Consider the following 26546-nt stretch of genomic DNA (forward strand, 5'->3'; position numbering starts at 1 on the left):
CTGGAATTAGTATTCTATCTCCCGCCGCTAGCCTGGAGGTCGGGTGTTCGATCCCTGCATTGGCCGAGAAGGTTCATCCCAATTTTCCGACGTGGTTTCCCTTTGTCAGTGATGCAGGACGGAGGGCCTGACAAGGACAGCTGTCTAGTCCTTCGGATGATACGAAAAACGGAGGTCCCGTGTGAATATTGGAATGCACGTAAAAGATCCCTTGCCAGTTGGAATTCGATAGTGCCGCTTCCCGGGCAAAATTTCCCTCATAGCACACTGTATGGCGTATGCCCGTCTTCATTAGCCCAGTATAGGAGCAGAACAGTAGGACGTTAAACCCCATTTCATTTAATTTCATTTCTATCTCCCGCATCCGAAACAAACGAATAGTTATATTCTAGTATTCTCGTTATTGTAGACGCACTATGTTCCAAAGTAGGTCTTCGAATGAAAAAGTGTCTAATCGTTTGGATGGGACGAAAAAGTGTCTAATCGTTGGGATGGGACAAAAAAGTGTCTAATCGTTTGGATAGGACAAAAAACTTAAATTCCGCATAGCACACAACTTTGCGTATACCCGTCTTCAGTTACAGGGTTGTTACAGAAAAGTAGGATGTTAAACAACTTTTCATTTCGTTTAGTTCTTTTAGCTATACCTTCGCAAAATATTCACGTCATAGATAAACTATGGTAAATACGTAGTATCGCGAGTTCTGACGGATCGTATTAAGCACTGAAAAGTTTGACACTTAATCTGATGTTTGTTTGTGATTTCTGCGTATTGTGTCTTGTCCGTAGATTTATTTTGCGTAATTATGTGTGGCGCAGCCCCCCCCCCCCCCTGCACTTACTAATAGAATATTCAAATTTTGTTGTTGGTGTTCATTGGGTAAATGCCTTGACTGGTTTCAATGATGAACATTTTCTGCTTCGAATAAGCAAAGATGGGCCCCGAGCAAAGATAGCCTAACAAATTTCATTGGTTGATGCGTTGGGACACGTACGACAACTTTGAATCTAATTTAGTGAGTAGAGTTATTACACTTAGTGTATATATAGTTTCACTACATCAGAACCTTGACTAAGCTCGATCATAAGCATATTCTGCTTAGGCTAAATACAGATCATATCCTCAGTGTTAGTGGAGTACAACAGAACTATGCCACTGGGGATACCGAGGATGAGTACAGATAAGCAGTTTGATTGATCGACGCTTTAGAAAAAGATAAATGTGCAATTAATTAATATGTGTCATTTATTTTAGGATTGGGTCGGCAATCTTTTTGTGGGTACCCTTTTTGGTTTTGGAGTACAATGAAGTTTATTCTAATCTATGCTCTTCGGATAACAATAACATCACACCTACATTATAAATTGTCAAAATTGTAAACTAAAACCGACATTTCCCGCCTATTTCGTTTGAAATACAGAGTGGGCTGCCCAAGAACATACCAGTATATCTGCGATTTTTACAAGAAATGCCCGCGGCAAAACAGCAAGCAGTAAATGAGTTACCCGTTTCTAATCGGCATTGCAACTACTATGAGGAACTATTACGAATTACCCAATAAGTACCCAACCCCACATTTTCTTTCGAAAACATGTTCAAACCCATTCCTCTTGAAATCACATATAAATGGTTCCACTACTGATGTCTTCCGTCTTGCTCCAGCCAAAGTCACAGTAGAGGACCGTCCTAAGGTCTTCCTTTGAGCATGTTTTGTAGTCATTTGACTCCATAACAGTTACTGGCCTACAACCCCCCTAATTTCCAATTACACTGACACCAAACTGTACTGTACATAGCCTAACATATAATAAACCAATTCCCATTGAACTAAAGGTGAAACCTTACCGCATTGGGTTGATTAAACCCAACTGCTATGCGAAATTTCTGTTTATTTTAAAATGGCCACCGAACCAGAATCACGTGATTTCATATCACTCGAAAATAGAGAAAGATTTCTGTGTTCCACTCCTCACTATTTGTAACATAATTACTTATTTACATGCAAACTGCGATGATACGTGTTAAAAATTTTGCAATTAAACCTAATTTTATTTGCGCAAAGCCTCGAATAATGTATCAGTTGCAGCCGTAAATAAGAGAATTATCACGGTTACAAATATTGCAGCTAGAGCTAGCAAACACAGTGTGTTGCTATTTCATACCAATTTCTACATAAACAACAAACAGCAATTCGACATGTATTCATTTTGTGCAGCTTCTCTTTATGTTTTGTACATACAGCTTGGTAATTACTTTTCTTTCTTTACTCTAACCTCTTTCTTAATTTATATATCCCAGTTATGTAATTTACATCTCATTCTGATATTGTAAAAAAATAAAATTATGTCGTAATTATATATAACATACATGCTGCAATAAAAGGGAGTTTGTAATAATGCAGTAATAAATCATTCCCATCCCACCCTCTTCCGGGTCAACGATTCACGACGTACGCCATTTACTCTGACGTACGCCTAAAAGCTTTTGAGGACAGCACACGTTGAAAGAGTTATGAAAATGTGAAACCCATAAAAACCCATAAATCATCCCATCCCACCCTCTTCCGGGTCAACGATTCACGACGTACGCCATTTACTCTGACGTACGCCTAAAAGCTTTTGAGGACAGCACACGTTGAAAGAGTTATGAAAATGTGAAACCCACGAGTTACGATTGAAAAGCTATTCAGCGCATGCGTAATACATTGTGATTGTTGGCTGGAAGTTGCTTACGTTTTAAGTTTTTTTAGGGTTTCTTATCAAAAAAACACCAGCAATAATGACCAGTAAGTTAAAATTGTAAATTAATTGTAAATTCTATAGTTGTAAGGAGTAAAGTTTCTGAAATGAGGCAATATCGTTTGTAAAACACTGAAAGCTATCGGCTAGTTCTCTCTTCTTGACATGAAAACAACAACCGATTCGATCGCTCAATGAATTCAGTGATTAAGAAAGTTGGGTTAGTTCACGAAATAAGTCCTAGTAAGTAGGCCTACATGTAGTTACTGAATGACGTTTTTTTTTTAGAATATTAATATTATAATTATATATTATATACGTCAACTCGTCTAATGACAATTTTAAATATTTTAATGTCTTTCTTTTAAAATTACATTTTAAAAAATGCTACATTTTGATGTACTGTAGTAGCCTATTTACTACTTCAGTACTTGTAATTGAATAAAGCCATAACAGTCTACATTCCATTCATTGATGTTAAATGGGTCTAAAAACACATATTAAAAAAAAAGAGATTTACATTCAATTTTAAAAAAAAAATATTGTAATTTCTAATCGGTTATGATTGGTGAAATAAACATACACAAACAGTCTTAAATTGAACATCCTGTACTAATTTAAAAATGTTTGTTGTTTCTTAAATATTGGATATTAGGATTTCGTATTTTCATGGTAAAATAACATCAATATGGATTGAAATAGAACAATATTGAATTCTAATTCGTGCTTTTAATTTCAAATATTACGTGTTACAAGCATTTGTCTCATAACGTGGTGTACTTGCCGTTGGTCTTGCACTCCTAATATTTAGTTTTAATTGTTCCCTGTGACAAAATTTCCGTCATAGCACACTGTGTGGCATCCTCGGTATCCCCAGTGGTTTCATTCTGTTTTACTCCACTATACCATGGGTTAATTCGTGGGGAGACACATTATCTGCCCTTGATGATTGTGCCAATTTTATCAACCAACACGCTTGAAAGTATAACTACTTGCAACTGCATATCTTGAATGGCATACAAACATCTTTCCCATCAAAGAGATGTTTTAGTACATCTTTTTGTATTTTAGAGGAGAGCCGAAAAAAGCCCCCCTTAATGAAATTGAAAAAATCGCTCCACTAAAAGAGCTCTCCCAGTTTCCATAAGAAGAGTGATAAAGAAATTAAGGAGGGTGATCTGATATTAAGGAGAGTGAATTAGTTGTATTATGGGAAATGGTTCTGAAGATCAATAACTGCGTGTAAGGGGTCATTCCTGGTTACATAAATGATAATTATAAACATCGTCTACTAAATAATAGCATTCGTAGTTGTGCAGTCAAGTCAAACTTCTGCTATCGACATCTATAACTACATACAGTGTTCCAATAGAAAAAACTGGTCGACATTTCTAAATATATATAGCTTGTATAAATTTTGTTTAAAAACATAACCCCTATTCAAAATATAATCATTTAATAAACACTTGAAAATTCCATCAAATTATATGGTAATCTATTTCTTCTGGAATTATTCTCATTGGAAATTTTCACATGCCATCTCTTATAATTTCTCTCATCTCGCGAGAGTTCTACTTTACATTTCAGTTAAATTAACCAATGATGCATAGACGGCATCTATTTTTAGCAACATATTCACAGAATTTTATTACCATGTGCGATCACATTATACACTAATCGAATACACCAAATAAATGTTCACAATGACAGCATGGCAGCGATCGGAATGTGCGTCTTTCACACTCTTTTGAAAAAAGAAATACATATGTCCATGATTTACAAATAAGGAGAGCAATTTTCAATTTTAAGGCTAGGGAGAAAAACCTCCCTTTGGTCGACATTCAGGTGTGCAGTAGATGCTCACGAGCAATCGTGCGCCTCAGAAAACAATGACTGCTTTTTGTGTGCATGTCACTTCTTATTATATTAAAGTTCTTGCAAACATAATCGAGCGTAAACAATGTGAATGTAAACAATGAGGCTAAGACTGGTTTATAAAACTGTTTATTGATTGGTTCGTAGAATCAAGCTACAATCAAGGGCAGATAATTTGAATACTTGAAAACCCCATGGATGAACCCAGGGTATAGTGGAGTGGAACGGAATAGACCACTCGGGATACCGAGGATGACTGTATGGTGTCTGTCTTTATTATCCCAGTTGCAGAAATGTAGAATGTTAAACCCCAATTCATTTCATTTCCATTTTCAGTAACATGAGTTACTGTACAGAAGTTAGATAGGGTTACCACTTTTGACACTCTTGCTTTAAACTATTACTAATATGTTGTTTAAAACTCTGTTGTTGATGGAAATCTATAATTTCAGGAGGAAATCAAAGAGACAAGGCTAGAGAAAAGAATTTAAAAGGTGCTGGTAAAAACCTTAAGGCTTCTGATCAAGCAGGAAATAAAGGTTTAACCTTTGAGGAAAGGAAACAAAGGTAAATGAAAGTTGACAGTGCTCTCTCTTTACTTTGACAATAAGGACAGCATTTTTTGATATCCAAGTAAATGGTTTAATAATGGCAGCAAACCCAGTTGTCAAGTCCCTTGGTCACATTTATACCATATGTTCTGTCTGTTTAATCTTGTCTGTACTATAACATAACTAATCTACAGTTTGTTTGATACTAGCTGCATGTATTGAAATTGCTGAAATTGAGGATTAATGATAGGGATCTATAATTTCATTAATTAAAAGCTTTGTTAATAGTATAACAAAGAAAATAAATGGGGGGATGCCAGGGATGTCATTAAAAGCTGGCAACGGACAGATTTCGCTAAAAAAGATCAGTAATTTCATTTCAATAAAATAATTTTGTGTAATATTAATTTAAACTAATTTATTCCTAAATGCCAAGCACACAAACGTGTCAACTAAACTCTTTTTTCCGTGAGACTCACGGATGCACAACCTTTCTCCTGATCTCCCACACAAGAGGAAATTTCTCCTGGAAAATGGTCATACTATGCCAATACTAGTTTTACTTTTTCAAAGGGAGGTAGCCTAACCCCCTTAATTCCCTTGTATTAATCGATCTTTTGAGTGGCTGAATTTGACTTGAAACTTCTAATTCCAGTAGTAGTAGTATGCTTGTGATTATTATTGCTTAGGGTAAAAAAAAGTATATTGTATAGTGTAGCAGAGTACATGAGCGTACCTGAACAAATAGAGACCTGTACTGGCTGTACAAGGTTCGTTCCATTACTGTCATTTTTCCCCATGGCTAGTAAACTTAAGCGGTGGGACACGCAGGCCGAATCAATCAGCGTCAAAATTCGCTAGTGTGTCCACTGTCATTCAGCCGAATGATTCGCCCAAATCGAACATGTTTGATGTATTCATTCGCCTGGTGTGTCTGCTTTCAACGAAGCATTCAGCCGAATGTAGAATTCATTAGCCAATCACCACTCATTATCCACCCATATCGAGAAGTCACGTGATTGTTTGAAGCCATAGATGCCGCTATGTTTAATCATGTGACTTGAAAGATGATGCATTCAACTGGTGAATCAGGTGAAGCACTCGGCTAGTGTGTCCACCCATTCGGCCGAATAAAATTTGGCGCCGAATCATTTGGCTAATGTGTCCTGCTTTAGCTTGAAATCGGAACCTATTGGCATTGACTGAAATTTAGCCAACTTTCAATCTGCTTTTAAATATATATATTACTAGCAATTGTATTAAAAAAATATTTATAATACTTTGATATCGATCTCAACATATGCATAAAATCTGACTCAACAAAAGTTATAGAAATTTAAGCGCTATTACTGTTTATCTTTGGGAGGCACTTGCGGGAAAATAACACTCTAGCGCCACGTTTTCAGGGATTTCCGCGATTACAGCCATAGAAAATGGGATTTATTGGTTTTGCAGACTGAAATTTGCTAATTCCGAAAATATGCAGCCTGCCTTTTATCTGATATCTTCAAGATTATAAATATTTTATATATTATTCAAATTATTAGCTAACTAATATTCGTGGATTTTAGTTTTAAAATTGGTAGGACAAGCGATTCTATATGGCTTATCACATCACATCACTCAGATATGACAGAAAAGCACTTATTTGGAGTAGATTTTTATATTCACAAAATATTTAAAAAAAAAACTTTTTCTTTCATTTAAAATATTGACCCAAAACGCACATAACGCCATAGCGCACTCGCCTTCAGGTTGCCAGCAGATTCGGACTTGCAGCCCTAAAAATTTGCTGCCCCTTACTTCAGCAAAATTTCCTGTTACTTGAAAAGTTAGTGACATCCCTGGGGGGTGCCCAAGTTCAGATTTTGTCGTTGATACCATAAGGTTGAAAGGTTTTTGATCATATAATCCAATGAAGTTCAATGGTGTGTCTTATGGCAGTAGACTTTGTAAGGTCTGGGCCCTTATTCACGAAAACTTAAACTAAGATACAATCGAAATTTTAAGAAATACTGCAATTCGATTGGCTGACCAATATGCAAATTGGATATATGCAAATTGATTTTACTGGTCAGCCAATCGAATTGCAGTATTTCTTAAAATTTCGATTGTATCTTAGTTTAAGTTTTCGTGAATAAGGGCCCAGGGCTTGTACCAAGTCGTTTAATTATTTGATAGTCAAGATTTTGACTGGAGTGCCTTGGTACATGTAAGTGGAAGTGAGTGGTGACCATGGTCTCTCTCTCTTATGGAAAATATCAGCATAGTGTTCCTTCAGCCTAATGTGGAACAACTTTTAGTTTCACCTACATATTGTTTGTGTCATAGATTGCAAGTAATTAATTTGGTAGATTACATTCTTATTATGGCAAGTCCAGTTGTTAGGACATTTATATGATTTGTCAATTTATCTAGAACAGAATGTGGTCTTTAGTTTTAGCGTATTGCAGTATTGGCATTGAGGTAAGTTACAGATAGTCTATTTAGGTGACATGAGGTATAGGATAGGTAAGAGTGTGTGTCTGTTGGTTTGCAAAAAAAGGTCAAAAGAAAGTTTTTTCGTGTGTTGGTTAAAACTTACCACAGTGTCCAGAAACAGCACTCTGTCAGTGGAGTATTCTGCTGTGAACTTTATGGTTTTATGAAAAGTGTTCATCAGTTGGAAGAAATCTAGCAGTTTAGAATTTCTATGTGTCCAGATGAGGAAGATGTCATCTATAAGCCGGACAAAGACTAAAGGTTTGAGGAGTACTTGGTCAAACATGATCTGTTCTTATTCACTTAGGAACATGCAAGCAAAACATGGGGTTACTTTTATAAGTTTGTCGGAGCTTTACATCGCAATCTTTACCTACCTTAGTTTTACTGTACTCCCGCCTTAGGGGCCTAAATCCTTATCCCAGTTTTTAGACTTCCACCAAGCCCCGGTATCTGGCAGACTTGTAAACCCCGTTAAATACCAAACCCCAACAAACAACCAGACATACTGTACTTCCGCATTCAAGACCCATCCCAGTTTTTTTAGCCTTTCACCAAACCCTGCTTTTTCCCAACCCCAGTATAAGGCAGACACGCAAACCCTCCAAAGACACCAAACCCTGGTAAAAAGCCACCCCGGAATAGTATATATATAGAACCTTTACCAAATGAGTTTAATTAATCTAAAGAGTTCAATATGAACGGAACTAGTCACTAAAAATTGGGAAACTGGACGAATTGCCAACTTTTATCTACTTTGTTAATAGTAACTAAGTAAGCTCCTTTGGCTAGTGATATCGTTTTGTCTGTATATATTTTCATATAAAAAATATGTTTTAGAGTTCAGTCTCAGTTAATGACCCTAATGGCATAGGAGGCATGTATTTAGATATTATATGATCTGTTTTTCAGAGATGCCGATATTATGAGGCAAAAACAGGAAAAAAAGCTTGCTGCTGCAGCTGAGGCTGCAGGTGCCTCGGGTGGAGCTGGCACTTCAAAGAAAAAGTAGAGATAACCCTTTCTTTGGATCAGTACATTAGTGAAGTGCTGACAATTTAACATAATTTGTGTACCTGTACATCTGATTGAGGGGTATTGAGCTACCTACAATGTTTCTCCTGACATGTATAGCATATTTCTGTAAATATCATGTAATTATTTTATAAAGCATATCATTCATCCTTCTTTTCTCTATGTTTCATCTCTTCTCCAGTCTCTTCTTATACACCTAATTGTACCTTTTTACATAATAAATACTTTAGTTTTTGCTTTGATTAAACAACTGGTGATCTAATGGACTCATTTTATCCATCATTAATTAAAAAATATTGAACTCTCTTGTTTTATTGTAATTGTATAGTGTAAATATGTAGATTGTTGATATGGACCCAAATTATAACAAGAATTGTTAAACAAATTTATGATCTGATTTTCGTGTGTAATAATTTCAGGGAACATGCTAGAAAAGCCATACTGTACTTTCTATCGATGAATAATTACATTTGTTAAAATAAAATGTTTTATTTATGTGAAGGTTATATCCAATACTTTATTTAAATGAAAAAAAGTGGTTTTATTTGTATCTTTACTCCTCAATCAGTTATTAAAAAATAGTATTATCTCTATCTGTATTTTCTCATTTGTCTGTTAAGAAGTTGGCCTTTTTAAAACCCTACATGTATATTGTCACATCACCATAAATCTTTGTGTTTATAAGACAGAAGCCTTTTGATTTTCAACGAAAATGTTGGGGTTGTGGCCCTTGGTCACTTTAACAAATCTTGTGGACGCTGTAGGGACATCCAAGTTATTATTCAATTGTCATGAAATTTATAGTGTTTCTATTTATGAACCAAAAACGCCTATTAATTGTAATTATCAGTATTGTTAACAGCTAGGAAGAACTAGATTTTTATTATTTCTAATAATTACTTCGAATGTTGTTGTCTTGCGAAGTCTTTAGTGTTATGCAAATGCTCTTATACTACAAAAGAATAATTATAGATAGCCTTTATTAAAGATACATTATTGGAAATTCGGTAACGAGGTGGCAGTTCTCACTATAATATACTATTCAAAAAAAAGTAGGGGATATTTGATTTTGGGGGCATAATACTAAAATATGCAAATGACTACGAAAAAAGTCACTATAGAACCTAACAGAAGAAACATTTCCAGTTACATGTGACGCCCAAACGCACCAATAGCTACCGCATGGAATGCAGGTGATGCTTGGGATCATCATGGGGGTCCAACCCAAGATTTGCACGACTCTGACTTTGAATGTTACAGTCATTGTGGCATTGAATTCCAGGGTGGAAACATCAGTTTAATCGTTTTAGTGACCAGAAAACAAATTTTGATATGCGTCGGCTTACCCAAAATGAAAGGTTACGTGCCCTTGGCATGCTACAGATCGGCACAACACAGGCGGTTGTGGCGCGGACGATGAATTTATCCGTACCTTGGCCTTGAGAAATCGTGTCATCACAGCAAATCAGATCAAACAGACACTGGTGTGAGAGTGAGTGGCCAGACGATTCGGAATCGACTGCATAGGGGTCACCTTCGCGCCCGACGTCCTCGCGTGATCCCTTGTTTGAGAGATCATCACATTCAGGCAAGACGTCGTTGGTGTAGGGATCGTCAACACTGGGATAATCGACGCTGGAGCAATGTGATGTTTTCAGATGAGTCAAGGTTCACTGTTGATTTTTTGGACAGACGTAGGAGGGTGTGGCGTCGTCGAAACGAGCGCTTCCAAGACGTTAACTTCATCAGACATGATCGATTTGGGGGTGGTTCTGTTATGGTGTGGGGAGGCATCACTGTTGCTGGAAGAACGGCTTTACATGTTGTTGCAGGGCGTGTTACAGGCCAGTACTACCGGGACAACATCTTGGCAGTCCATGTTGTGCCGTTCGCACGACGTCATGGCCGCCGTTTCATCTTCCAGGATGAAAACGCAAGATGTCACAGGGCCAGGATCGTTACAGGTTACCTCCAACAACAGAACATCACCACATTACCTTGGCCAGCACTGAGTCCCGACCTCTCCCCCATCGAGCATGTCTGGGACATGCTTGGACAGAGGTTACGTCAACGTCAACAACGTCCTGCCAATGTCCAAGAACTTGCTGCTGCGTTGCAACAGGAATGGGACAATCTGGACCAAAATGACCATAGACGTCTCATTAGGAGTATGCCACGTCGGATCAATGCTTGTTTGGCAAACAGAGGAGGATTTACCCGTTACTGACTTGGTTGTGATGCTGTGGTAACTTAGCTGTTTGACCCCGGGTATCATTTTACCCTTATAATGGTCAGTCTGTGCCTTACTTAGTCTAACGATCATTTGGAATAAATCGATGAATGTGAACTTCATTTCATTTTGTCATTTGTTTCTTCGTCAGTTTCATTAGGTGACTTTAATAACACTTAAAAATCAAATATCCCCTACTTTTTTTGAATAGTATAGTTAAAAAACTAGATAATGTAAATGCAATTTGCTGAAAATTTCATTCAAATTGATCCACTACGAACCGAGAACTAAGCGGTTGAAATTTCTGCCTAGCCTCGATCATCATTACTAAAGTCAGTTCAATAAACAGCATTGTCTCGATTATCCATTTAATCGTTAAATCGTGAAGGAAAGTTATGCAGTAAATCAGCCCATAATCCACTAAAGATCGCAGGCTAGCATAACCATCTAGAGTTGATTATGGTCTGGATAGGTTGATTAAGGTAATATTTCAGGCCTAAAGAAAGACCTGCACAATAGACAGATTTAGCTCTTGCATAATGTATGTTTAACTGCTTGCATGACTTGCCTGCTCTTTGCGTTATTTTTCGCTGCCTGGCAATTCATCTTTTCTTTGATGTTTGTGGATAAAGTTGTCCAATAGTGTAATATAAAGATACATTCCCACAAATGTATTTATAGGATAGTTGTTATATGGAAAGTAGAGATACCCAATCTTTCAATAAAATACTGGATTCCTTGAAAAACACCTTTATGGTGGTACAGGACAAAAATTTAAGGGCATCACTTACAGGCAGTCTGTTTCTTGTCTGCTTGAATGAGATAGGGACCACTTGGATTTGGTGATGGAATGGCTAGTGTTTGTGAGAAAAGGGGGAGAATTAAACGTACAGACTTTGCGATTAACCGGCAGGACAATAAGTTGGCAGAGGAAAACACAAGAATTTACTAATGCTTCAATATTTATGACAAATGAACAGCCAGTAATGACAAAATGTACAGTCTGAAAATTGACCCTCCCCTCAATGAAGTCATGTGACAAAAAAGGATGGTTAAAATAGACTTAACAGTCTGGGGTAGTTTTCTTCAAAATAATATACGAATCGGTTTGAATGTTTTAGTCCAAATATGAAATCACAAAGTTTATATGTGGGAAGACCATTTAAGATATTCAGGACATGGATTTTGCAGCTTGTTCACTATGTTGTAGTGTAGGATGGAAGGGGCATGCCAGGAAAAAGTGACTAGTTGTTTGGATACCGCGAAAAACATGCAGGTAAAAAACCCCTCGATAGTTGTAGATTGATGAAGAAAAGACAAAATTTCCCTTATAGCACACTGTCCACCTCATTAGCTTGTTTGGTGCTGAAAAGTCAACCATTTCTGTGTGGGAATATGTGACATAATTAACATCTTTGCATGAAAAGGAGTCTTTTATAGCTAATTTACAGATGTATTGTTAGTGCCCAATAAATACATTTCAGGACCAACAAGTGGTTACTGACCACTCTCAACACATTTTAGGATTAACGAGGCATATATTTCATCAATTCCGATAGGTGCAGGACCTTTTAACAATTGGTGAAAACCCTCTAGGTTAACAAAGAACCCCTACTACTTGGTTAATATGTATATATATATTTTTGGACCACTCTTTAACCAAATCCTTGAGCAAAGCTTCATAAGGAAATCAAATATTAAAGTAACTCTAGAGCCGTTATCTAAAGTAATAAGAAATGGAATTCATTATAGTGGAACCTGAGCTAAAATCAAATCTGACGAGTCCTTCAAGTTCAACAACATTGCCCCAAGAGAAAGTGCCTGGATTAACAGGACTACAGTAATATAATTGTAATTTAACCCTATATGGGTCCATCGGAAGGAAAAGTAAACACAATGTAAAATGAATGACAGATTTTTGTTTTTATTTTAGAGTTAACAGTGAATTATCTAATAGCTAGTTTGAGGACACAACATATCAGCAATTGATGCACAACCAAACAAAGAGGGACTAGCTAAACAGAAACATAAACACATTAATCAACATACAAAGGATAAGTTTATAGTTCTACAACAAAATGTTAAACTATTATTATGTTTTATAAGGAGTAAGACAACAATCTATACAATGATAAATATTTTGTTTATTCAAAGTTTAAAATATTAGATGTCTGTATTCTATGTAAACATTTCTTTATCTACAGTGGTTATCGTGTTGCCATTCAATTACATTTTCATTTCTCAAATTCATTTATTTTACCCTAAGAACAAGCAACAACCAAGTGGTAAAAACTATTTAGAGAAACAAAATAAAATATTAGTGAATAAAATTTGCTGCCATGGCAATATATATATATATATATATGTATATATAATTATTATTTTGAACATGAACTTTCATATTACTTATTCATTTCATTTTATTTGTGATTCCATATTATATTACAACCATATATTAAGAAAACAAAAAACAGACATTGTAAAAATTCTATACACTAAACTAAATGTACAATTTCATCTTCCTATATAAGGCATTAAATAAAAATTATTTCTAAAAAGGGAAAAAAACCAACAAGTTCTCCAAAAGAGAGATTATATATAAAGAGTAAATGTTATATTTTATAAAAGCAGAATATTTAAAAAAAAAATGATTTCTTCAGATTTCAATATGTTACTATGAAGAAAGGAATAAAATACCTGGACATCAATAATAATAATAATACAAATGTGATGTACAATCATCATTTTGTCTCTGCCTAAAAATAAACATGGCCCACTTTGTTAACCAAACATTAAAATGTACAAAGTTTTGAGGCACTTAAGAAATTTTCAACTCTCCTTTCTTCATAATGAAATATAGGAAACCTTCATATCACCATCAAAAAAGCTCCATTCTGTGCCGAGTATCCCATCTAATTCTTGTTCCTCAAACGTACAAGAACAAATAATCAATTTCTAATTATAAGATTAATGAACTTCATAATACATTTACAGTAATATATATTGAGCAACCCCATGACAAATCCCTTAAAAACCCATAATCATCAACAAGAGTTACTCGAATCCCCTACAACGTAAACAGAGGGGCTCTTGTAGGGACATAATTATGGATGCTTCATTAACGTTCTTTGTCCCTGAAAAATTGATCCTTGTCTTGACAGTGATTTCCAAACAGTGTCTGAGGTTCATTAATCTAATATGACATGATTTAACAAAATATTGCAATAATAAGTAAAGCAATGAACATTATGTGTAGTAGTGTTAATAATAATTATAATAGCTGTTTTTACAATATATCTATATATAAATGTTATAGTAACTAAACAATAGTATAGCCTTGAATGAATTCCTATATTAACAACTTCACCTACACAGAAATTTGTATACATATATAGTTTAAAATGAATAAAGTCCTTATAGAAGAGAAATCCAAAGACAGTAAATCTAAACCGATAAGCTGAAGAATGCCACAATAAACAACTTAAAATAATGAAGTAAGTGGAGATAATGATCCCCATCCATAAATCTTATTTTGTACATTTTCATTGTTAGGTCTTGTAAAATTCAGATATGCCAATTTCCATAATGTTAGTTAACCAAATACTTCAGAACTAGGAACATAAAACAAATAGCATTATATTTCTATGATAGACACACACATTCACAAAAGAACACACTTAACAGATTTTAACCTTCATCTTTTTGTTCTTATGGCAAAACCCCTGCTTAATTCTATTATGTAAGAGAGGTTTTTGGTTTACTGGTAGAACCAGTTTGTTCTGTATGAGATTTATAAACAAAGTGGATAGATAATAGCCATGATAATATATATACTGTATTATCAATAATTTACACTAATATTAAAATTTAAGTGCCTGATATGTTCCAAATATCACTTCCATTAGTATCTTGATCCCGTTTCAGAAAGGAATCATCCAACAGATACCTACACCACTTTGTATATCTCTCTGTAATATTAAATTTTCAGCAAAATCTCACCTTGTGTGTCGAAAACAGCATAAGCTTTAAACAAACAAAATTCACAAAACACTTGGATGAGGAGGTGTTCTACAAGATGAGAGAACCTGAATTTTTGTATGTAAATGAGTTATGTATCTACCAGCATAAAAACAAAAAACCCATATCCTCTGCACTTAAAGAAAGAAAACAGTTACCAATACACAATTCAACAAAAATAAACAGACACATATTTTTTCCTTTTCAAAATGAACGACTTTAGAAATCCTATTAACAAAACTGTCGACAAAATCTACATTATTCATAAAGACTAATTTACAAAAATATGTATTGATCCAATTTTCTCTAGCAGTTCCATTAAAGAATGTGTAAAAATATTTGTGGAAATTTCAATAAATGTTTTTTTTTTCCCTCCATCAACCAACAAGAAAATATTATTGCGATATGTTAGATGAAACGTGATAGATAAATTAGCATAAGAGTTTATTTCAAGGCTTTTTTGATGATGGTGATCTTGTCGTCGACAAAAGCTTTCACTGGCTCCAAAAATATGGTTTGTTTTCGCAGATCATTTACAATAGGATGGTTGATTTCTGAGTAAAACAGAATATAAAATGTCACTGTTGCCAAAATGGCCACAAAAAACAAAGAGATGAATAGTGCTTTACAGCAAGTGGCACAACCAGATTTTCCGCCTTTAGCAACTGTTGACTTTCCTGTAGTACCTGCCTTTGTTTGTTCTGCAACACCATCTGGTAGTTCAACATTATTTGGTTCGCTTTGTAATTTTGAGTACTGGTCTTCTAGTTGTTTGATCTGATCATCCAAACTAGTTCTTGGTTGGTTATCATCGTCATCTTCATCTTGTGTCATATTAGGATTGTAGGGTAAGGTAATGTCCAGGTTGTCGTTTCTTAATGCTGAACTAACTGCTGAACCATTCTCTTTTCTAATCGGTGTAGAGGCCTGAACCAGTCTCTGATTACCAGCCTCAATTACATCTTCAGCTTCAGCTAGAGGAGCTTTTACTGTTGGACTAGATTGGACCAATGAAGTAGGAGAGGGGGGGCTGCCATATGCCCTGGGAACATCGACAGCAGATTCTGAAATTAGACACAAACATTTAATTATAAACAAACAATATTATTTATGCTGCCTTTTTTCCTTATTAGGTCTGATCAACATGTTAAGTTATATATTGGTGTTATTTTCATTATACATGTCTATATAGCTGAAATAAAACATACATGTAGTTAGATTTAACAATTAAGGAATTTTGCAATTACTGATTAAATTTGAATTGTTAATATTAATAATTAAAACATTCTCAAGCTATTATTTATATTCTTATTGGCTATTTTTCAAATGTATACCAATATATCTTGACAAAAAGTGATATATTTTTGAAATGATGATAAAAGCATGTTTGATTTCAATAGATTCTAAATTTATCAGCAATGAAAAGCTACAGTATACAATTAATCAGATTTTTTTGTTTCTAATAGAAGCAAAGAATTGTAAATATGACTAATCCTTCCAATTATAAATGTCCTTCATTCAACATGTCTAAAATTCAGAACATTGCCTAAATGGCTGCGTGACAAATAATGGAAAAAGTGAATAATAAGTTTTAAATGATAAATCCATGATTCAAAATTTTAAAAAAGACAACGGGATTTTGATGCCTTGTCAACAAATATTTTTGTCATTTTGAGTCTAACATAAAGTTAATGCTATGGAGGAGAATTTTAATAATACAGTAGTGTTACTGTCAACTCATTCTTCAATGTATTGGAGGATTAAAATCCTTATTATTTTCTGAAGTTAAGAAGATATCACTAACAAAACTAGTGTTAAAATATTGTTGTAGCCAAAGCCATGAACAGTCTGCCTGGGAATAATATGTTTGTGTAAATAAGTATGAGTCACAAAGGTAAATATAAGTTGTATATGGTACAAAGAAACATCTGTCAACTTTCCATACGATCAAAATTACATTATACTTATTTATTGATATAATAATGGCCTGACTATTAGTCATATAATACTTGGACAAAAACTTTAAATACTCTCGAACCACTAATAAACTGTTTAAGTATTATAGATAACTGAATCCTGCAATAAAAATGTATATTGCAAAAATAATCCGAAACCAGGAAAAAACAAAATAATGGTACTCTTGATGGTAATGATGATGATGATGATGATGATGATGGCTGACTTCAAACCTTTTTCCCCTGAATGGTACAGAACCAAAACAATGAATGTTAATTATAAAGATTCAAAAACTGAAAATTAACAGAATAAAAATAATTTCCTGTCGTCAATATATTCAATTTTTGAATGATGAAAATGCTTCATGTTTTAATGACAATGATCCACATAAAAACAAAATGGAGGAGGATGAGGTCACTACAACTAAAACATAATTTTACCTCCTACTCTATCCTTGGTAGTTGGATACACTAGATATAGGAGAAAAACAATAGAAAGTAAGACATTAATAGAGCTATTATAATAAAAACAATCACTATTTAATTAGTTGAATACAAGCTCAGCATTTATAAACTCATTGAAAGCACAAATTCTTATTAAAAACATTTTGAGAGTATTAGAGATTTAAACATATGCACAAAACAAAATAAATCTTAGTAATTTCAAGTTATTAGTTTTTTCACACTGGCTTATTTTGAGATGTGCATGCACCCACAACCCCCACCCTTCCCTCCTAAAATTATTCATCTTTTATGTGCTCATTTATAGAACATATTCTCTTGCAAACCATCCTTTGCCCCTTTAATGTGCATTTTACCCTCAAGGTTAGACCATTTTTTTTTCCAACAATTTTTAGCATTTGAATTCATAATTCAATATTAGATGAGGCTTTACAGTAATTATTGTTTTTTTATGGATAAATTCTTTACACACTTAATTGTATGGCATATAAATTAGTGTACTAATATAATTTAAATTCAATCTTGCAAAATTATCAGCTTGCTAGTTTCACTGCCAGTTGGTGAAGACATGCAAGTACAAATAAACCCAGAACCCCCTTTTACTGCATGTACATTATAAAACATATATTTATACTCCCACAAGAATCTGTATTTACTACTAATTAATACTCCTTTATTTTTGTTGCAAAATGCAAAGTGTAAATGAAAAAATAGCAAGCAGTAAGTGCAGAAAAAAGTGTTTAGTGGAGTAATATTTGGTTAATTTAATAACTATGGTATTATATAACATTAGATTTAAAACGGACAGTCCCACATTGAAAAGTGATTGAATATCAGTTTTATATAATCTTTTCCACACTAAAGCTACCTTACCAGGGTAAAAAAATCTAGCATGTTACAGAAAATTAAAATACTTATTTACTCAAAATATAACTATGGAAAATTTAAAAAAAAAATATACTTATTTACCCCAAATATAACCATGTTACAAAAACTATTTAAAATCTACAGTTACTTTGATAAATAATTTCATCTAAAATTTTAAATATCCTAGACCATCTAGTATGTATGGCAAAGTAGAACTCCCCCGGAGTTGCATTGCATGTGAGATAATTTGGTTAATTAGTAAACAAAATAATTACCAATATCTGGTACAGATATAATGGGGACAGATGGGGGAGTTGCTCGTGCTCTTGGGGGAGATGGGGGATTTCTCACGGTCATGCTGGATTCTGCTGTGAAAATAAAATATATGTGGCTTAGAATTATCTTCTCTTTGCTGTTATTACATCATAACATTCCTATATATAATATAATACATGCTGTTAATAGTAATAACAGAATTAATACATTGATTCATTATCATTCACTTTCAAATCTTTAAGACTTTTAATGTTTATTATAATGCTATCATCAAATCATTTAAATAAGAGTAAAGACCAGGGGAAGACCTTTCATTGCTTTCACCAATATAGTTCCTATGGAGTGAAATGAATATACATGTAAATAATATATGAAACAACAGCAAACTGAAGATAAAAACCTTCACAACATGTATCACTAATTACAACCAATCATAATCACAATACACCATTTGTGCTGTTTTAACTGAACAGTTACTGTAATTTTCTTTTGCTCTCTCTCACACTGTTCTGTGTATCAAATAGTTATTTACAGAAGATACATAAGAACTAATGATCAGTTGATACTCCTACTATAAAATATCTGATCTATATGCAGGGGTAATAAGGAACAAGCTTAGTGGTGTGTTGTGATAAATGGTTCGTGCACACATATAGGGCGAGTATGAAAAATCAAATTCAGCAGTATTCAAAATTAAAAACATTTGTTGTAAGAAAACCAAAAATTTTGACAAGAAAAACATTTTTTGTTTGGAATATTTTACACTGGTACATTTAATCTTTTAGAAGACCATACTGTAGTGAGATTCTAGTATAATCGCCCATTGTGCTAGCATTAAATAATACAAACAAATAACTTTAAAACTTATGCATAACTAAAGTGCAAATCAAAATACGAAAAGGAATGCATAAAATAAAGAAGTGGTATAAGGAATTTAGCATACCAGAAATAACTCTCGGGCTCCATGTATTTACTACAAATAGTAAATATTCCAATACATAACATGTTAGTTATTAGTTTAATCCATGTATGCTCAATGTTATTATTATTTTATACAAAAGTACTGGATACACAACTTCGCTATTATAATATTATTTGGTGAAAAATGTTTGCCAATACAATGCAAATTGCTTGACGGGACAGCTGATTGCTGTCGTAATACGTAATATTCAGAATACGGATTACTCAAAACCTTTTTGGTTGAAGTAATAAGGAAATAAATTGGGATATGAAAATGAAGACGGTTTCACAGAATGCCGTAGCATTCAGAAGCCGAATGTGACACAGTCCACTGTATGTGGTTAATATATAGTGATGTCCTATATCTAATACAACTCAGCCCAAGAACTAGTATGCGGTCCCTCAATATGAAGAGATATTCATAAGTCGAGCCAATTGAGTTGGTCTAGGAGGCAGTCATTTTAAACTGTGGGCAATCCATACCGACATGATATATCATTTTTTTTTTCTAATTTTCTTCAGGGAGCTGAAGTAGTCAAAATTTACATGTAACATGCGCAAGTGCTAAATGGACAAGATGGTAAATTTGTCAAGACCTGCCTCACCCTTTCATATCGAAAACAGCAAGTTTGCAGTCTTTGAAGATGCATTATGTGAGATTTAGATAAAGAGCTGACGGAAGGGCTAGAAATTCGTCATTTTTTGCGAGAATCTAAGAGGATTCTCATATATGCAATCTGCGCAAATCTTTCGAATCTTAATTAAAAAAACTGTCTAAAAATCAAAATGATCACGTGACAACCATAAGTGAAATTGCTATAAAATAAAATTATGTACGACTATGATATAGCCTCCAATAATATTTTTAAAATTAAGCCTCTGTCAGTAGTGTATAAAATAAAAAATCATAACGGTAAACGCTATTATTTAGAACTGGTTTATTGACATAATTCCAACCGATACGTCAGGTGTCATTGGAATTCGGCCATGGAGATTCTGTCAGGAAAATATCCACTGTTTCTCTCTCCGTGTATTCAATGTTCTATCAGAGAATTATATTCAATGAAGATTTAAATTTACCTAACAACTGGTCAGTGAATCCATCAATGTATTATCCAGTTATTATTTTAATATCTACCGTGGAATTCACACGGACAGAGCGTGGAAGACGTGCAATTCGGAAACCATGTCGAGACAGGTCTTCAATGGCCACGTGGCTTATTTTACTGAACCTATTATGAATAATCAGCAAGCTTGTTTTGTTTTTTTTACCGGATTATCAAAATCACCGTTAAATGTGCTAATTACTCGGATTATGAACCACATATGGCCGATTCTCACTAAGGTATGACTGTTATTGTAGCCGACAAGCAAGTTGATTGTCTTTTTAATTAGCAAGTAATAATTAACCCGTTGTAATTTAGCCAAAAGTAGATCGATTGTTTTCAATACCATAGTGGCCGATTCATTGTTTTACCAATTGGCTTGAATAAACATCAATCGGCTAAAGCCGACAAAATACAGCCCCATGATGAACACTGATCCTGACTGACATTCAATAGTCGGACTCGACAATTCTCTGAGAATTTTGGGTTTTTTAGAAAAATTTTACGCGAATCCGTAAGCTCTTGCGAGAATCCTTGCGCGAATTAGATTCAGAGATTCATGTAAATTTCTAGCCCTGAGACATTTCTCGCTATAATAGTTAAAAAATAGAAAGTGAATAGATTGAAAATTTCATTCAAATTACTTCCTTCTGAGCAGAGTTATGGCCTTTTGAAGAACAGTGTTGTCTCGATTAACATATTGCTACCGTTGTTACGATAATAAACGTTTAATTAACGATTTATATAATGTTTCAGGTCAAACGAAAGGTCTGTATTAGTCAGATTTAGCTCTTACATAATGCATCTTTAAGTAGTCTGATTTTCTTCAAAAGGTGAATGGGAAGAATCAGTAAAAAGTTGGTTGTTATTAAACAAATAATCATAGGATATTTGTCTGTGTATAACATAAGTAATATAGATTAATCATAACTGTTAATAAAAACAACTCTGTTCAAGGGCCACTTTGAGTTTACTTCTGAAATAGTTTTATAAGGTGAAAATTGGTATTCAATGTAAATCTATTACAGGATCTAAAGACTTAATGTAAGGGACGGGTCCAGGGTGGTCCCAAAAATGTTTTGCCTAGGCCATACTGCAAATGTGCATCACGGTCATATATAATCCCAGCATAATATGCCAATATGATGCCATGTTTGGGATACCAACAAAAATAGCATAAGGGAATGGACAGCTTGTTTTATTAGCTATTGGTTTTAATCTTAAAAGATTATAATGTAAACTCAAAAGTTGGTCCTTTAACAGGGCAAGTTACAGCATTCAAGTGGGATGGGCATACAACATGAAACTTACCGTTATATTTCTTGGACAGATCTACAAATACATTAAACAGATTCTTATCTTCTACTCTAATTACTTATTGATTGAACTAGAAATTATAGCTTCCATAAAACTCATGATCAGTTTTTAATTCTATAAATTATGCCAAGAGTAGAGTAACTAGCCTTGTTGGCTGGTAAAAAATATATTGTATATATTTTAAAAATATCTGAAAATCCATTGCTGGGGGCTGTTAAGTTCCAGTTTGTTGTAGCCAACATTTTTTTTTAGAGTTTCAAAGGTGTTTACACACGCTCATGCAAAATTTGTACTCTTAAGTAGTTGAGTCGAAGGTTATTTTGAACATGATATAATATCAAATTGTTACACTGATTTTCTTGGGAAAATATATAAAGCCTCAACTTGTCATGCTACATAATATATGAAAGTCCAAATGCTGGGAAAGGTTTTGGATGTTTTGGTTATGTTACAGTTATATTAGGCAAGTCATGGTAATATTTATTTCATTAATTACAAGTTAAAAGCACAAATTTTCTAGTTTTAACAATAACAGATAAATAAATAGGTGTACAATTTATATCTTTATCTATCTACATGTGTTGTGAATCTATTTTGAACAATCACATAAACACATTCAAACTTAACATAACTACAATATCAATAAAGATAAATAATAAACTAAATACATTTATAATATGGGATGTTTAAAGTGTAGATTTAAAGAATTTATGTAAGTAATATCTAAATCAGTATTAGATAATGCAATGTTAGTGTTATAAAGAATTCAGATCTATATAAATCATTAGGTTCAAATAATAAGTTTTGTTGTAAATGTTTAAATAAAGTAGATCACTATTAAATCTCATTGATGACACAGAATACAACCGGGTCTCACTGTGCAATCATGTATCCTAAAACATGTGTTGAACCAAACAAAAAATTATCACTTCTGTGTATTGATAGAATTTTTACAACAACGACTTACATTAAAAACATAATGATTTAGATTTATAGCATCTGATTTCCAGAAGATGTGTTACATCTTACCTTCTCGAGCTGGAGGGTCAATTGTTATGGATGCATCCTTAAGCGCAGTTTTATCATGTTTGCGAGCAAAGTTAGGCAGAGATGATGTCCTGGAAAAAAGCAAATTAAATGGTCCATTTTTCATTACCAAAAAAAACTTTTGATGTTATCATCAGAGACTAACCAATTAAATGGCAACAGCATTTCAGAATTAAGAGTGGTAATGAGAAGTGACTTGATCTCACCCAATCCTCTCTTACAATTATCTTTATGCAATATTAAATCAAGTAATTTACAGCTTAAGTGAGTCTTTTAACCACATTACCTAGCCTAAGGAGTAAGATGATCTTAAGGTTCATTGCATACAACTTCTCTATTATGAACAACCCAGAAGACTAAAAATTCCTATAGTGAATCTAGCATTAGGTTTAATGATAAAAAGACCATAAAATTTACCTAGCAAAGTTTGGTTCATCTCTCTTGATATTTTCACTAGCAACATATGCCTCTGCCTGACATCGTCCACTGAATCGGAACTTTGATCCTCTTGAGAACAAAGTACCACCTGATTTCACCTTGGGCGTGTTAATTGATGAAGACAGCCTGTAATATAATAAATTATATTAAATTATATGACAAATATATGTACATCACTGACAAATTGGAATATTTTTAGTTTTCTGATATTTCAGGTATTTCATTTGGTATCCTATCACATGTTGGTATGGCTTATAACTTTACATTCATCTTGACGTTGATATCAAGAATTATGTGTTCTAATATTCACAATATTTATCTTAAAGGCACTTTCATACTTTTTCAGCACCCACATGCCATGACTTTATATAATCCCTTATAAGTAATGAATTTTTCTGAAACAAACAATTTCCAAATACTTACGTGAAGAAAAGTTGTTGTTCAACTGCACATCTCCAGAGATATTTACAGGCTGATGTTGTAGCACACTTGTAACCAATTGGCTGCTGCTTCTAGGGATAAACAAGGTACAGATAGTCAAATGTTCACCCAAAATAACACAGAATTAAACTATAATAAACATTGTTCATTCTGCTAAAATGACAATAAATGTTTACAACCTACAGTTGGTCATACATAGTTTCAACAGCCAAAAATAATATTAAGTATTCTATCTGTATTTCTGTCTTATTTTTAATTAGTTATATTCCTGTCTTTTGAATCCATATATAATGTATATATTATTTTTGTAATAATATATGGTGCTGTACATTGAGATAGAGGTGCAATACCAGTATATATTTTACATTATGTTTTAACTTGTGTGCAATTATATATCTTGTTTAACATTTCTACATAAAATTACATCAAAACGGCAACCCCTCTTTGATATGGGTCAAAAATCATTTGATACTATTTTAAGTGTTGATGTGTTTTGTGAGGTAACAATCTGTCTGCATTTAAAATAATACATACAATATTTGAAGGTGGAAACAAAAACCAATTATTGTGTATTAAACAGTGAACAGTTCAAGCCAAAATAACTATACTAGTCCAAAGAAATATATTAAGTTCCACCAATCTTTTGAGAAATTTTATTTAATCCGATAGAGCTTATCAACACCATTTATAGTGAATAAAATATCTCTTAAAAAATAAAAGAATTCAGGCTTTATTTTGACCTACATCAAGAGATTTAGCTCCTATTATTTGCTCCAATAATTGCAATTTCCAATTTGATTACAATCATCCAAATTCAAACATCTACTTTTGTATCGTGTTGAAACTTAATAGTTTTTTTTACAGTAGGAATGAGTCTATGTTCAAACACTGAAACTTGGCAACAATGGACATGTTTTATGCTTAGGAAATGCTTTGATGTGACTATGCCAAAAATAACTTCACACAAATAAATTTTCTGCACACAAGTTACAACATTACTGTTATATTTTTATATAACAATGTAATGACAATTAACCAAGCATTAATATCATATCTCATACACTATAAGAATAAACAGTTGTGATGTATTTGTCAATGATCAACATTAACTAAATAGAGACTGAAGTTATCCACAATCCAAACACTGTTCTTTAAGTTTAATTTTACATGAACTAAACGCTCAAAACCATCTGACATTTTATACATTTAGTCAAAAATATTACACTAATAATGATATTAAGAAAAAATTGCACATATCGAATAAACATCACTTTTAGTAATTCTTATGGTATATTATACATGCCGATATAAATACTGTGACTAACAAGTAATTCAGCTTTAATAAGCTACGCAAACGGAACATAATAACTAATAATATCCTTCTATAAAACAAAATAAAATTACAAAATAACTAATATTTTATGGCAATCTGAAAATAATTTCCAAACATGTATAATTAGGTATAATAATAAATAAAATACTAGCTAAATGATGTATGTAAAATATATGTAGTGACCGTGCAGGCAGATACATATAGTAAAGAGTAGAATAACTATTTCTAACCAACCCACCGTCTCCGAATCCTGTGAGAGCATGATTCAAAAGTAGGTAAATTAAAAAAATTCAAAAATTATTTTCAGAATACCTTTGGGAAGATTTATAGGTGATTGAAATTTTACTTTATACAGGGGAAGATAACTTTGAAAGGTAGCTTGTATATGTTCCTTAATTTTGTTTTAGAAGAGTCATAAAACCAATTCTTTATATTCCTCGATAGTAGTGAAAATACAAACAAAGGAACTAATATTGTCTTCCCCTGTAAATCTTCAATAAAACTACAACAAAACAAATATCAGAGCAATTGAGCACCTGTTGATAATGTAAACAATGATATATGAATTTACTACTACTATTATCACTAAATATGCATCATGCTATTATATCATGCTTTTACAACTAATCATTCCATAGCACTTATTTTCTTTAAACAACACTTAAATTGGTTTTATCTGCTTAAAGCTTCCTTTCTCATTCTAACCAAAGAACTAGTAGAAATATTTAATTTTTAGAGATATTTGAAATAAATATGTTTACAGTTACAATGACTCTAAAAATATATTTCTAAATATCTCTAGTATTATCTAAATTGTTTTACATACAGACTCCAAATAGATTAGAAATGGCAGCATCAGTCATGCAATGATTATTTCAATGAAAGGTAAGTGATGGAAAATTAAAATAAAGTGAGCACATGGTCATGATTCTGTATTCTATTGCAAGAAATAACAGTTCGATACGGCTCTGATTAAGTGATCTATAATAATTTCGGCTCTTGAACTGAACCTTCAGCAAAACAAAAAGCTAACCTCATGTTTTAAACAAAACTAATATTAATCTAACCTCATGTTTTAAATAAACATAAATATAAAGTCATGTTTTAAATAAACAGGAATGAAATTGACCGTTTTGGTTTTTTAAAATTAATATCATTTGGACTTTCAAATCTGTGACAACATCTCTGTAAGTACTCATAACTCATGATAACGATGATGATAATGATAATGGGGATGACATGATGATTACAATGATGATGATGCTTAGCCAATTAAACAGGAAGCAGCAAAGAAATTATGGGTGCGTTATCAGACCAATAACCATTAATACTAGTAGTCACCTTTTCCTTCTCTTTTTTTCTCTACAATGATGATATGGCAAATTATGAATGAGTTAAATATTCCCATTCCCCAAT

At 33.2% G+C, this 26546-nt stretch overlaps 1 protein-coding gene and 1 long non-coding RNA gene across 36 annotated transcripts in view; one reads left to right on the forward strand and one right to left on the reverse strand.

Annotated features, from left to right (window-relative positions):
• Nucleotides 1-2628: 2628 nt before the first annotated feature.
• LOC126818918 (uncharacterized) lies at nucleotides 2629-9274 on the forward strand. Its single transcript, XR_007679411.2, has 3 exons — nucleotides 2629-2786; nucleotides 5067-5181; nucleotides 8559-9274. It is a non-coding gene; the product is annotated as an uncharacterized LOC126818918 (long non-coding RNA).
• A 3541-nt stretch (nucleotides 9275-12815) lies between these two features.
• The window catches only part of LOC126818912 (FERM domain-containing protein 5), a 49080-nt gene continuing 35349 nt past the window's right edge, over nucleotides 12816-26546 (reverse strand). For 4 of the 35 annotated variants that reach the window (XM_050546580.2, XM_050546574.2, XM_050546579.2 and 1 more), the window contains 8 exons: nucleotides 23780-23865; nucleotides 23336-23482; nucleotides 22901-22989; nucleotides 21866-21886; nucleotides 19432-19461; nucleotides 18488-18580; nucleotides 17325-17354; nucleotides 12816-15992 (listed from right to left, as the gene is read on the reverse strand). In XM_050546580.2, the coding sequence (XP_050402537.1) occupies nucleotides 15373-15992; nucleotides 17325-17354; nucleotides 18488-18580; nucleotides 19432-19461; nucleotides 21866-21886; nucleotides 22901-22989; nucleotides 23336-23482; nucleotides 23780-23865 (1116 nt within the window). In that variant the 3' untranslated portion in view covers nucleotides 12816-15372. Of the gene's footprint in view, nucleotides 15993-17324; nucleotides 17355-18487; nucleotides 18581-19431; nucleotides 19462-21865; nucleotides 21887-22900; nucleotides 22990-23335; nucleotides 23483-23779; nucleotides 23869-25368; nucleotides 25381-26471; nucleotides 26493-26546 lie in introns of all 35 variants that reach the window. The other 31 variants (XM_050546576.2, XM_050546573.2, XM_050546575.2 and 28 more) reach the window with 25 other exon arrangements.

This window comes from Patella vulgata, chromosome 4 (assembly GCF_932274485.2).
Source record: "Patella vulgata chromosome 4, xgPatVulg1.2, whole genome shotgun sequence".
Classification (NCBI taxonomy): domain Eukaryota; kingdom Metazoa; phylum Mollusca; class Gastropoda; family Patellidae; genus Patella; species Patella vulgata.